The 15,926-nt window shown below is 29.7% G+C and overlaps 1 protein-coding gene across 1 annotated transcript; it reads right to left on the minus strand.

Annotated features, from left to right (window-relative positions):
* Positions 1 to 13,137: 13,137 nt before the first annotated feature.
* On the minus strand, positions 13,138 to 14,107 carry LOC145012610 (RING/U-box superfamily protein). The gene has a single exon (XM_078971403.1). The coding sequence runs from the start codon at positions 13,891 to 13,893 to the stop codon at positions 13,252 to 13,254; it is 642 nt and encodes a 213-aa protein (XP_078827529.1). The 5' UTR covers positions 13,894 to 14,107; the 3' UTR covers positions 13,138 to 13,251.
* Between the last annotated feature and the right edge of the window lie 1,819 nt (positions 14,108 to 15,926).

Consider the following 15,926-nt stretch of genomic DNA (forward strand, 5'->3'; position numbering starts at 1 on the left):
AAAGTCACGTCAGTTTGTCAAGAGGACAAAACATAGGAGGAAGTCATATACTCAAACTTTTTCAAATCCCAAGGGCAAATCAATCAAGAATCACTCCCGGACTGGTCACAAGCCTCACACCACACCCTCTAGACCGCCGACCAAGTATAGTGTTTGGCTAAATGAGAAAAATCTTACCTTGGGATTTTATAATCAGAAAAGGCCATATCAAGTCTAACCTCGTAATCCTCCAAAACTTCGTCATCCTCCAAAACTTCTTCATCCTCCAAAACCTCGTAATCATCCAAAACATCGTAATCCTCCGAGATCGCATAACTTTCAAAAATCTCGTAACTCTCAAAAGACCTTAAAACACCCAGTTCTAGGTCTTAAAGTTGATACAAAACTAGTCCCCACAATCCCTATTCATGCATCTAGGAAGAATTCACTTGTAACCATGGGCTCCAAACTTGTTTGGGTGCCTAAACTAACCGTGTAATTTTCAGGCGTTGTGCAAGGAGGAACAAGAAGAAAAGTGGTTGATCGACAGTGTCTGCTCCTTGCACATGACCAGAAGGTTAGAATACCTTCGGGATTTCAGGCCTGTATGTAATAGAGGACATGTCACCTTTGGTAACAACGCAAACGGTATCATCCGAGGTTACAATGTATTAACAACAGGGAACTTCTCTGTAACACTCGATAATTATGGTATTAGTTTTATTTATTTATTCATTTTATAATTTATCTTGGGCCTAATGTGATAAAAGGTTTTTGGTTTGGACCTAAGTTGATGGACCAAGAATTTGGGGTCGTCCATAAGACATACGCTAAGCGTAGCCTTGGCGTATGCGGGGCGTAGAGTCGTGCATCGGATTCGGGGGCGCGCAACGTACCAGGCTTATGCGCAGCGTATGTGAGCAGGAACTAAACCCTAATTTTTAGGGTTTGAGGCATATAAATACCTCATTATAGCCACACCCCTGGTCTTCTTACCAGCCTACACCCTCAGAAAACCCTAATACACCTTTCCTACTCCATTTATAAGTGTGTTGACCTCTTGAGCTTGTTTTGAGTAAAGGAAAGCTTGGAAGAAGTGAAGAGAAATTGAAGGAGAAGAACCAAGATGCAAGGAGCTCAAGGATCTGGAACTATTTCCTCTTTGGGATGACAAAGAAGGTATAAAGCTTTAAACTTTCCTCCTAGAAGTGTAGATCTAAGAACATGGGGTTTTAGACCTTTTCAGGTCCAAAGGATGGACCTTTATCATACCATTCCGTTTTTGAGCTTGGGATTGCCATCCTTGAGGCTTGAAACATTCTTTTAGCAGTAAAGTTCCAATCTTTGAGGTTCTTTTGAAGCCATGCATGAGATCTAGCCACTCTTATGAAGTTAGTTGCCATTATTCTATGTTTGGGCTCACTTGGTGGATTCCAAACCACCAAGTGATCGCCTTTAGGAGTTAAGACACCAAAAAGGACTTGGATCTGTAGTTATAGCCTGTTAAGTGGAGTATTAAGTGCTTAATGGAGGTACGGCTTAACAGGGTGGTACGCTGGGCGTACCAGCATGTACACGCAGCGTACAAACCATGCAGCGGGTACGAGCTGCGTACATAAGAGTACGCCCCGCGTACTAAACAATATTGGGCTTTTATCTTGTTGGGCCTCGGGATGGACAACTATTGCACTTATTATCTATTAGGCCTCAATGGTTCATCAGGGGTATGTTTATAGACTATGAACGTCATTAGGATGCTTTAGGCCCATTTGAGAAGTTGGGTCGAATTTAGAAAATTGGGCCACTAGAGGGTCTTTAGTTGGACATTAGTGGACTCGGAAATATTAGAGGGATTTGGGCCTTGGATATGAACCACATCATAGCAGGGGTAGAATGTTCATTTACCCATATAGAATCTCCAATTTTTGACAAATGTTTATTTGGTCATGATAGTTGCCAAGTAGCTGGAGCAGCAAACAGTATTACCTCACACGAGTTTCAGCAAATTTGAGAGGTGAGTTTCCTTCCAATAGGAAAGGGTCTAAGGCACCAAGGCTGACCCGTTTAAGTAATAGATTATGTTGGGGTAAGCCTATTGTTGGGGTTATCCCGATGCAGTTTATATGTTTTTGGACTTCGGTCCAATATCGGGGTGGTCCCGAGAAGTAGTTATGTATGCCTGATGTCTTTGTGATTCATGCATATTTATGTGTCATATGTTATGAAAAAATATGCATGAAAACTTTTTGTCACAAAAATAAGAATTATGAAGTTGTCATAGAAAATATGTATAAACTCATTTTCTTACAAAAACAAGTTATCCATATTTTCCAAAAACTAAGATTTCCAAAAAAATCGTAAGATCTAACAAAACATGCAAGGATGGCTGTGATACCAATTTTTGGATTTTTATTCAAAAATTACTTTCAAAAAAGATTTTAGCAACGGAAGACTTTAATATTTTGAACAATTATAAACTACTTATAACCAACCATGGATCTTCTTGAAAAGTTTGGAAAGAAAACAAGCACCAGAGAAGAATAAGAAGAAGAGTTTAAAAACCTTTGTAGAATTTGAATCTTCTAAGGGAGGCTTGTAAGTTGATGGAGAATCTGGAACCTTTGAGACACCAACAAGAAGCCAACTTGATTTAAGATGCTAGTCTTCTAAAACTCTTATGTTTGAAGTTCATAACCAATATGAATTTTAAAAGAGCAAAGGCAAGATAGTTGATCTTAAAACGATGATCAAAAATGAAAGAGAACACATATCATAAGCATGTTACTATTTTGCATGTGTAAAGAAGCAAGCCAAAATACAAGCCTCATAAAGGGAATTTTTTACACAAAGGGACTTAAACCTTTAAGACAAACCATGCTCCTAAGACATGATGCCCCCATGTTTGCAAGAGTTCCCTTACTTTCCACTAAAATAATCAAAAGCCATGTCTTCCTTTTGTCTTCTCCAAATTTCAAAAATAAGAATAAAAAGGATGACAAAGTCTATAAAATTATAAACAAGTTTATAAAATACAAACTTTAACTTTTTGGTAAAATTCAAAAGATTTTATCTAGTCCAAAATGTTATGCATGACTTATAAATCATAGGGTATGATATATATATATATATTTTGTTGCTTTCCATTGAAAATTAATATTTCCCTGCAATAAAAAATTTCTAATTAATTAAACAAGTATATTGAATATTTATTAAAATCAATTTTTAATATATAATCAATTGTATCAAGTTGTTAGTGTGACCCTTAGGATCAAATGTTAATTAGTTTTATCACTTAAATATGACCATTGATCAATACTAGATCTTTCATTTAGCCACTTATGTTTTGTTTTCGTATACATTTAGTCATTTTTTTGTATTCATTTAGCCACTTATGTTTTGCTTTTGTACACGTTTAGTAACTCACCACATGAATGTTCATCATGTTTTTCATTTTTACAAAAGTTGAATAACTGATTTCATGCATTCATATAATAAAAGAACCAGAGTCCATGTGTTCATATGTTCATCTGAAGTTTATAAGGGTAATGTAGTTTTGATTTATAACATATTTAGTTACTTATGTTTTGTTTTGTATATATATGATCGTTAAACTTGTTTGGATTGTTCATAAAATACCATTATAACCGAATGGTGTAAGTTTTTTGGCCAACTATGTATTGCTTTTGAGCATATTTAGCCACTTATGTTTTGTTTTTGTATACATTTAGTCATTTATGTTTTGTTTTTGTATTCATTTAGCCACTTATGTGCTGCTTTTGTACACATTTAGTAACTAATCATGTGAATGTTAATCATTTTCATGTTTCTATAAGTTGAATAACCAAGTTCATGTGTTCATCTAATAAAAAAAACAGAGTCCATGTGTTCATTTGTTCATCTAAAAAACTCGAGGTACTAAATCCATGTAAAGAAGAAGAATTAATCATCTTGAGAGGTAATGGATCCAAAGTTTATAAGGGTAATGTAGTTTTGTTTTGTTACATATTCAGTTACTTATGTTTTGTTTTGTATACATATGATCATTAAATGTGTTTGGATAGTTTACAAAATAACATTATGACCGAGTGGTGTATGTTTTCCGACCAACTACGTTTTGTTTTTAAACATATTTATCCATTTATGTTTTGCTTTTGTATACATTTAGTCATTTATGTTTTGTTTTTGTATTCACTTAGCCACTTATGTTTTGCTTTTGTACATGTTTAGTCACTAACCAGTTGAATGTTCATCATGCATGTTCTTCATTTTTCAAGAAGTTGAATAACCGAATTCATATGTTCATCTAATAAAAAACAGAGTGCAAGTGTTCATATGTTCATTTGAAAAACCCAGTTACTATGTCCATGTAAAGAAGAAGAATTACTCATCTTAAAAGGAAATGGATACATGAAGCTTAAAGAAGGGGATAGAATTTATGATTATACATTTTATAATAATTTAGAAGATCCCAATTATGACCTAGATGATAGATGGTTAGTTCTTGGAGGGCCATCTAAGTACCCATATCCTCGTCTGGGTTGAACATGAAGACAACCACCGAATTAGGTTTAAGATATGATTAATTTTTGTAATTAGGGTTTGTTTTTATTGTTCAAATGTTGTGTATGATTTGTTAATAGATCTATTGTTTTTTACAGGTCCTAAAACTGAGAACATGTTTACGCTTATAAATAACCTAAACATATATGTTTCAAGAGATAAAGATTTAAGCATGTGAAGTTGTTCAACTTTCTTAGTTTTTGATCGAAGTTAACTCGTCAATTTTTTTATCTTCGGATGAGACTCTATCTAATAACATTATTGATGAATTTGATTCATTTGAAGGTGCATTGAAGGCTCATGTCAACCATGTTAGCATTTGTTGCTCAATGTAAATTCATTCGACTTAATATATTAATATATTCAATAACTTTTCACTTGTCTGATTGATAATTCATAAATTTTACCATTTGTTATTGTATGAGATTCCTCTTAAAGAAAAGCTAGATTTCAAAATCTATGATACCCAAATAAGATCCATAAAACATTACAACATCTAGACAAAACAAAACCAAATGGATTTGAGATTAAAAAAAAGGCAAATTTCCTTGCAAAAAATGAATTCAAAAATTATATAAAAAAAACATAAATGATTAAATGTATACAAAACTAAAATATAAATAAAATATAAATAACTAAGTATATACAAATATAAAAACCGTTGGACGAAAAACACACTAACAAATCATAATAAACTATCCAAACAAATTTATAATGATTTGTTGTGAACAAACCAAGTAAATTTATAAATCATTATCCCACTATTATCTGATTATCAAATATATTTTCGGACTACCATATCATTATCAAATCTATCCGAGTAAAGTGTTTGATTGGAGCTTTGTACCTTACTTGTAAGTTGAAAAGTCAAACTTACATTACTTTTTAAACCTCTTTCAAAATCTAAAATCTAAAAAGTCTGATAGTCAATATACTTCATCTAAAAACAATTATATATTGACTTTTTAAAAAATCATTATAAAAAAAATAACTTCTCAAAATTCAATAACTATTTAGGCTAATAAACCTTTATTTATATATATATATATATATATATATATATATATATATATATATATATATATATATATATATATATATATATATATATATATATATATATATATATATATATATATATATATACACACATGAAGACAACTAGTTTTTTTTTAAACAACTTATTGTACCACAACAAAAACTATTCCAAAAAATTTTAAAAACTCATTTGTTTTAAAACTTTCTCTTTTATATACATTAAAACAAACATTTTTTATACAACTTATTTATTTTTATTTTTTCACCACAAAAATTTTCAAACATTTTCACTGTAATTAATAAATTCTTGTTTAAAATTTTGTTTTGCATTACTTATCAAAGTTGGTCTTTTGGTTTTTTCAAAATACCAAAAGTTTGAAAAGATGTTTGGCAATTTTAAAAATGCTATTCGATCGACAACAAATTTTTGGCAAGAAGAAAAATAAGTTGTTTTAAAAGTCAGGAATTTATGACTTTTTGTAACTTTTAACTTTTTGGTTTTTACTCCCTCAAAAATTAATTCAAACACAATTTAATTTTTTTTTTTTTTGAAAAAGCTATAAATCAAAGATCTTTTGTTAATAAGGATTTTTTAAGCTAAAAACAATCACAAACACTCCTTAAGTTGAATCAATTAATCAATTTCAAAGGCCTTCTTATTTTTTTAGAGTAAATTACACAAATGGTCCTTGTGGTTTAGAATAATTTACGTATCTGATCCCTAACTTATTTTTCTAAATTGGATCGTCACTACAATTTGATTTTATTGCGCTGTTGGTCCCTGACTGAGTTAAAATGACTAATATACCATTGTTTATTACTTTAATTGTTATATTTAGAAAAAATGACAAAAATGGTCACTGTGGTTTGCCAATTTGTTTAGGTAAGGTCCAAAAAAAGTTTATTAGCAAAAAATGTCCTTATTTCGTTAACTTTAACATTTTGCTATTAACTTTTTTTAAATGATAATTTTACCCTTAGGATCATTTTTGAAGTTGTCTCTTTTTATCAAATTACAAGGACCATTTCTGCAATTCTTCTTCATTGAATTATTATATATTAATTCTTCTTTCTTTTAATTTTATTGAGTTATTATACATTAATTCTTTGTTATTTTTATTTTTAATGGATTAATTTTTTTATTCTAGATTATTATATATCACAGTTAATTTTATTTTTAATATATAATATTTGTATATTAGTAAATACTATATTATTATATTATTAATTTCTTTTAACTATTTTTTAAGATTTTTTATTGGATTATTTTTTTTTTTAAATATTTGATTTTTTTCTTGGATTATTACATTTAATTTATTATATTCTATATATAACAAATAATATTTTAATGGATCAATAATTTTTTTTAAATTTATAATATTAATTCTTTTTAATTTTTTGGCTCTACCACAAAGTCTTTGGAATACGTAAACGCACCGCATCCCATTGTCGAAAATCATCGGGATTACCGGTAATCACCTTCATTGAAGTTCCGATGGAAGCACTACTAATGTGTTTCATTCAACGCAGCTATCCAGTAGCCACATACGACAACCTCTTCAAAATCCGACAGGATCCTTTATATTTGCCAATAAGCCGATCGTTTTCCACTAGAACCATCACTATTTGAACCACCAAGAAGTCCAACATAAACAACCCTTTCAGTTCCTCCATTTGTTGCCTTTTGACAACTTACACTAGTTCCTCCATTAGTTGCCTTCCACAACCCATGCACAACCGTATAACATCGAGCTTCAAGTCGGCACTAGCTGAAAAGATCTAGTGGTGGATCTGGTGGTTTGAAAACCCTATATCTAACATTGTCGCCATTAACGACAGTGTGGGTAGTCAATTGGTATAGTTTTGGTTGAGAATGACGGATTGTAGGCAACGATCGACAATTTCCTACAAGATGATTTGGCGGCGCAAGGTGGTAGAAAGCAACAAATAGAGAAACTGACCAGGGGTGTTTAGATCGGACCTCCTGGTGGTTAACACAGTATTGGTTGTAACTGAAAATGACCGACTTAACACAATATTGGTTGCCACTAAGTCGGTCGTTTTCTGTGATAATTAATACTATGTTATGGAGGTCCGATCCAAACACCCCTAGATAGTTCCTCCATTCCTTGCTTTCTACCACATTGCGCCGCCACATCATCTTGTCGGAAATCTTCGGTCGTTGCCTACAATACGTCATTCTCAACTAAAACTACGCTAATTGACTACCCACACTACCGTCAATGGTGATAATGTTAGATATAGGGTTTTCAAACCACCAGATCCACTGCTATATCTTTTCAGGTAGTGCATGGGTTGTGGAAGACAACGAGTGGAGGAATTGACCAGGTAGTATGATTTTGTGGCGTAAGATGGTAAAAGGCAACTAATGGAGGAACTAACATAGGTGTTTGGGTTGGACTTCTTAGCGGTTCAAATAGTGATGGTTCTAGTGGAAAACGATCTGCTTACTGGCAAATATAAAGGATTCTGACGGATTGTGAAGAGGTTATCGCAGGGTGGCTACTGGATAACAGGTGTTGGGTGAAACAGGTCGGTATTGTTTCCGTTGGACCTCCGAAGAAGGTGATTAGTGGTGGTCTCGATAATTTTCGACAATATGATGCGGTGTTTTTATGTATTCCGAGGACTTTGTGGTAGAACCAATAAATTAAAAAGAATCAATATTATACATTTAAAAAATGAATGATCCACTAAAATATTATTTTTTATATATAGAATACAATAAATTATATATATATATATATATATATATATATATATATATATATATATATATATATATATATATATATATATGGGCCAGATCGGTTGAGAACTCATAGTTTACCGAGAACCCGAGAACTAAAAGTGGAGCGTTAGATCAAAACTAATTCAATAAGAGCATGATCGTAATCACACCAGTTTCATTTAATGTTTAAGTTTTTGTGTTATTGGAAATATTAATAAAAGGTTTTAAATATAACATAATTTTTTTAAAAAATAATAAAAAATAATAATAAAAAAAATATTAGAAAAAAACTATAATTTTTTCAAAAAGCATCTGTAGTTTTTTCTCCAAAAAACTGTAATTTAAAAAATATAATAAAACTGCATTTTTCTTTAAAAAAACTGCAATTTTTCAAAAATAAAAAATAAAACTGCTTTTCTTTTTAAAAAAACAGCATTTTTTTAAAAAAAAAATTCTGCAAACTTTTCAAAAAAAAAAAGCTACATTTTTTTTTAAAAGTGCACTTTAAAAATAAAAAAAAATAAAAAAAAACTGCAGTTTTTTCAAAAACCACATTTTTTTTTAAAAAAAAAAAAATGCATTTTTTAGGTGCATATATACATATTTGTGGTACATTTATGCATATTTTTACAAGTGCATATATACATATTTCATATATTATAATATTTGTAAAGGAATCATATGAAAACTCATTTTATTACTAATCTATAAACAGAATACAATAAGTATTTTATTCGATACAATATAAAATATCAAAAACAAAAAATGCTACAAAATTTCAAAGTGTTTTCATGTCTTTTTGTGAATATTTCCATATTTTCTTCAATTTATCATTTTTCACATCTTCAATATTCACCACAATTTCTTCCAAATCTAAAAAATAAAAATAAATAAAAAAAGAAATTTATTGATGCCAAAACATTCACAAAAAATACATATATGATTTACATGTGAGTCACATGTAATTCATATGTGATTTACATGTGAATCACATGTAATTCATATGTGAATTACATATGATTTACATGTGAATCACATATAATTCATATGTGAATTACTGTGAATTAGATGTAAATCACATTTAATTCATATATGAATTACATATGAATCACATGTAATTCAGATTTGATTTACATGTGAATTACATATGATTTACATGTAAATCACATATAATTTATATGTGAATTACTATGAATTACATGCGAATCACATGTAATTCATATATGAATTATATGTGATTCATATGTGAATAACATGTGATTTACATGTGAATAACATGTGATTCATATGTGAATTACATGTGATTTACATGTGAATTACATGTAATTTCACATGTAATTTATATGTGAATTACATGTGATTTAAATGTGAATCACATGTAATTCATATGTGATTCACTTGTGACATGTGATTCACATATAATTTATATTTTTTTTTATGGAAGCAATCATGACCATGAAATCTTGTTACACATTAGATGAGATGAATATTCTAAGACTATTATACAACTAATAACAAATAACTAACAACTAATTTCCATCTTATAGAGTTTAGTTAGTTATAGTATGACTCAATCTCCATTTATTTATCATAAATGAACATTGTCCAGAAAAGCCAACTGGAAATAACCATAAAGCAAAGGATAGCAAAAGAAAGTTGTTAATCGTGAAGTGTTTTTGCACAGACATTGATAGTAGAGTCAGTGTCACCTCTAAGCAAAAACAAAGCTACAACAAGCTCCAGCTGATGTCTTCCCATTAACACATAAGCATTTTTCAAAGCAGCAACTTTATTTTTCTCCTCGTGTACAAAATTACTTCAATTTTATTAACATGCAATAACTATATATATAATTTACTTTTATTCATGTTTTTTCAAAATAACCTAGAAATTACGTGAAAGAAATGCCACCAGTGGCTTGTCCTTTTCTTCTTTACTGATTTTAAAAAGACTTGCAACCCACAACCTTCTACCAGGTATGAGAAAAAGAGAGATCCCAAAAAGCTTTCGCGTCCTGCGATTATCCGATGTAAGATATCATCTAATCCATACACATAAACACAAACAGTTGATATGTGAATTGATATAGATACTATATTCTACTAATTACTGAGTATTTGATCTCTAATCGAAGAGGGAAATAAGTCGATTTGAACTCGAAACTACAAAAATAATAAAACAACTACAACTAGTGTACAAGCATTTGATCTTAGATGAAATCTAGTATTGAGCAGGTGTTATGAGCTCTGGTACAAAGATATCGATTGATGATAATGACATTGAAAGTTGGATTGGTTTGTGGATTCGATTCAAAAGGCGGAATGGAGAAATCGATGATTGAGATTCGGATCGTATGAACCGAACAAAAACTAGAAAATTCAATCGAACAGTAAAAATTACCGTCACTGTAATCCATAGATGAATCAATGATGATGATAGAGTTTCATTCCAGATCTACGATCGTGGCGTAGCTAAATCATCAACTAAATCATAATTACACACTATCCATTGACTCGATTTGATAAAGTAATATGTGTAATCAGAAGCATCGTCGGAAAAGGAAAGAGATCTTTCATGATACAGAGGTGAGGCGTTGGCTTTTGAGGGAGAGAAAAAGCTTTGACATTCAACGTCTTAGAGTTAGGGATGACATTTAATCTCATATTTTTGTTCCAATAACACCCTTACATCAAAAAATAAAGATACCCCCCGTATTATTTTTTTCCATTTATTTACAAAAATATCACAAGCGATCTCAACTCTTTATTTTTTTTCCATATATATATATATATATATATATATATATATATATATATATATATATATATATATATATATATATATATATATATATATATATATATATATATATATATTAAAAAAATTTAAAAATATTTAAAATAAATTAATAATATAATAATAAATATTTATTAATGTATAAATATCATATATTAAAAATAAAATTAACTATTATATAATAATCAGACAAAAAATTCATCTAATAAAATTAAAATTAAAAAAGAATTAATATATAATAGTTCAATAAAATTAAAAAGAAAGAAGAATTAATATATAATAATTCAAGAAATTAAAAAAATTTACAGAAATAATCCTTATAATTTGGTAAAAAGAGATAACTGCAAAAATGGTCACTGAAAGTAAAATTATAATTTTACAAAGTTAACAATCAAATTTTAAAATTAACAAAATAGGGACCAAAACCATATCTAAACTACCAAATAATAACTTTTTTTGCTAATAAACTTTTTTAGACTTTACCCAAAGAAATTGACAAAACATAAGGATCATTTTTGCAAATTTATCTTTTATTTATAATTGACTTTTTATAAAAAATATATACGTAATAGTTGTGGGACCAATTTTTCTTATCCCATCAGATGTTAAACTTTAAAGAGGACCTAATTTGCTCCAACATCGCTTCACCTCCTGCAACCATCCACCACCAACTTCAAAATCATATCGATTTAAACCTAAAAAGCAAACCATTACTAGCCTTATAATCATTTATGGTAAAGGAAATAAACAAAATCTGTTAATGATTTTTTGTTTAAAAAAACTAGATAAAACCTCATAAATCATCATCACCAAACAATCAACTTCCTTCCCGGTAACCTAAACCTAATCATCAAGAACAGTAAGGTTAAAATTGAAGGGTAAGAAACAAGAAGTCAAGTTCGTAGGAAGAAGACTCGATAACCAATGGTGGGTAAAGAGGTGGTCGTCGACACCACCACTCTTTCACAAAGACGTCATCGTCGTTCCCGACGGCAGTGGTTAGCGTTTCAGAGGTCCAACAGTAGTAGATGGAGAAGAGAGGAATACGACCTAAAGAGGTGAGTTTAGATACAAATCGGCGATGAATAAGATGCAGTCAACAACTGTATCTACAAATAACGACGCTTCCACATTTCCTTTGATTGCGGTTATGGTGACAGACCGTAGGCTTCACCAAAAGGGCTCACCGGCGATGACTAGATGGTAATGGAGGGAAGAGAAGAGGTCAAGAACCATCTTTATATTTATATTACTAGTTTATAACCCGTGAACCACCGTTACAAAAATAAATTAAATTTTCATAGTAAAAACTCATAAATTATGTATCAATTACTTTAAATAAATCATTAATTATAAAATGCACCAAAATTTTAAGGTTATTATAACTTCAAATTTAACATATAATTAAAAAAATTAAATTTAAATTTTAAAGTATTTATCTAATATATCTCTTTAACATATGACATGACATGATATTAATGAAGAATTGTATTAGAATGACACATATCAAATAGAGATTAACTATTTATTTATTAGAATAAAAAGATTAACTACTCATCTATTAGAATAACAAAATTAACTATTCATTTATTAGAATAAGTATTCATCTATTAGAATAAAGAGATTAACTATTCATTTATTACATTTATTAGAATAATAAGGAGATTAAGTAGTCATTTATTAGAATAAGGAGATGATGTGTGGGCTTAATTTATAATTGGCACTTTTTTTTAAAAGTGATCCGATTCTAATATTCTCAGTTTTTAACTTTATTACAATTGGATCAGAATTTACACGCTGTTTTTAACTTTATTAGAATTGGATCACTTTTAAAACATGGGCCAATTATAAATTAAGCCCATTATATAATATGAACGTTTGGAAAAGTTAAGGGCCTCGGCCCACGTTCCTTAATGCTTAAATTGCTTTCTCATGTGTCATGAACTTCAATTATTGTTAAGATTAACCACAAAAAGGATCGAAATACTTCCTAATATGACTTTAATTGCAAGTTAATGTAAAATCTTCAACCATTTGCATTCACATGAAATCGGGTAAAGAAAAAAAAACAATAGAGCCCTCACCATTTGTACAAAGATTTATTCACAAAAATAATTCATCCAAAACTACACTGATTCCAGCTGATTTGATTCTACTGATTCTTCTTCCCTTGTTGATCTCCCTTCAGCAAACGAAAACGTAACCCAAATTTCTCTTCTTCTTCTTGCACCACTTTCATCCCAAATCTTCTTATCTGAATCATTTACAGGCATCTTATGCCTACAAACAGGGCAAGACCCATGAATCTTCAGCCATTTTTCCACACACCCACCATGAAACTTATGCTTACATGGCATCTCCTTCACCACATCACCAACCCCCCACTCTTCCAAACATATCACACACTCACCCCCTAAACTCTCTAATTCATCCGTACCTTTTATCTCCACAGTCGGCATGGCGTCGATCGACGTTTGAGACGCCGGTGGCTGGCCGTCCTTCCGCATAAGATCGTTCATCAGCGATTCGAAACCTGTAGTAGCGCCACCTCCGATCACCACCATTCCTTGCGTCACCGGGTTGATCAGGATGATCCGGTCGAGTGACGAACCCTGATGATGACGACCGTTTGTAGATTCATGATCCGGATGTTCGGAATCGTGACTGGAATCCGATTCCGGCCTGGTGGTTGTGAACCCTGAAAGGAAAGGCATCTCCATGAGCCTCTCGATCAAACGAGATACTGATAGCTCTCCTTCTGAAGCCATTTGAGCACAAATTCGTAGTGGTTAGTGTGTGTTTGAGTGTTTCTGCTTACTGAGAAAGATCAAAATTGAAAAGAACAGTAGAAGTGGAAGTTGAATTTGAATTGAGGAATTTTTTTGGAGAGCTTAAAAATGAAGGGGAGGAAGGGTGTAGAAAGATCTCGAATGTTGTCTGTAGACAGGTGTTTTTGCTAAAATACGCCAAGGGGTTTGGTTAACGCGTTGGATAAGATGAAGAAGGATATTTTTGGTGGAGTAATCCAGTGCGGTAGGTTTCGTTTGATCCAGAAGTTTCTAGCCTTCGATTTCTTAATCAACGATACATAGTGGATATTACATGCATGATTTCGGATATGTACAATTATCAATTATTTATTTCTTTTTACTTTATCGTGGCACGTTGTTCATAGTTTTTACAAAAGAAAATGCATTTTAATTTAAGAATGTATGTTTTATAGATATATTTTTTTTATAGAATAATATTTTATTTTATGTAAAATATATAATATAATATATAATTGTTTCGAATGTATGTTTTATATTTTTCATCTTCAAGACACTAATGATTAAAGAAAAATATAAAATCGTATAATCATTGCTCTTCAAGTACTTCCCACTTGAATTAAAGTTTTTGATAACATGTTCAAAAACTTGATGGTGTATATATAAATCAACAGTTAAAGGTAAATAGTCATATCTTCTTCATTTTCATCACAAGTTAAAGTAGTCTTAATCTCGATCAATTTAAATAATATTTGGTGCAGGGACTAGAGAGGTTATATAGACTATACATTTATAAATGCCATAATCTAAAGTAGGTTGTTGGGCTAAAAATGACTGTCACTTTTATGGATAGCTTTACGTGCAGTATGTTATATTTTGGAAACTCATTACGTTTTATGTTTGTTCGGTTGTTTACAAATGTTTTTAGGTTATTTCAGTGAGCGTTGCAAATACGCGATGTGACTATATATTCGCATCGATTGTTTATTATGTTGACACTTTAGTTGATTTTAGATTGATACACTATTTTCAAAACCATGATTTTACTATTTTGATCGAAAGGCTATTTTGCATTGCTCTTGGAAATGGGAATGAATGTTATATACTATTTTTAAAAACGAAAAGAATTGGTTAAAAAATTTTGAAAATGAAAAAAAAAATTAAAAATTTGAGACATTACATATTTAAAATTAAAATATAATTAAAGGTGTAAATGAAGTATGATAAAAGAATACGAGGACGAATGTAGTGTGTGTATATATATATATATATATATATATATATATATATATATATATATATATATATATATATATATATATATATATATATATATATATAGGTTCATGTGAGACGGTTTAATTTTGTGAGACCGTGAAACGCATCTTTTCATTTTTTTTTTAATTTTTTTTAGTTAATTCAAGTTCCAAAAATAATATTTAAAAAAAGAATTTTTTGATTTTTCCATTTATTTTGCATTTTAAAATTATTTTTAGAATATGTACAGTGTAATATTCTATTTAGAATATTTCACCTATTTTTCAAAAAAAATATGATTTTTTTTTATTTAATTCAAGTTCCGAAAATAATATTTAAAAAAAGAATTTTTTGATTTTTCTATTTATTTTGCATTTTAAAATTATTTTTTAGAATATGTCAATGTAATATTCTATTTAGAATATTTCACGTATTTTTCAAAAAAAAAAAAAAAACAGGATTTTTTTTTAATTTTATTTTTTATATTTTTATATATTTTTTTTATTTTTTTTAGTTAATTCAAGTTCCGAAAATAATATTTAAAAAAAGAATTTTTTGATTTTACCATTTATTTTGCATTTTAAAATTATTTTTAGATTTGGTCTCACGGTCTCACAAAATTAGAATGGTCTCAAATGAACCTGAACATATATATATATATATATATATATATATATATATATATATATATATATATATATATATATATATATATATATATATATATATATATATATATATATATATAGTGTTTTTGTTTTGTTTTTTGTTTGTAT

Source organism: Lactuca saligna, chromosome 8 (assembly GCF_052625555.1).
Source record: "Lactuca saligna cultivar CGN05327 chromosome 8, ASM5262555v1, whole genome shotgun sequence".
NCBI lineage: Eukaryota > Viridiplantae > Streptophyta > Magnoliopsida > Asterales > Asteraceae > Lactuca > Lactuca saligna.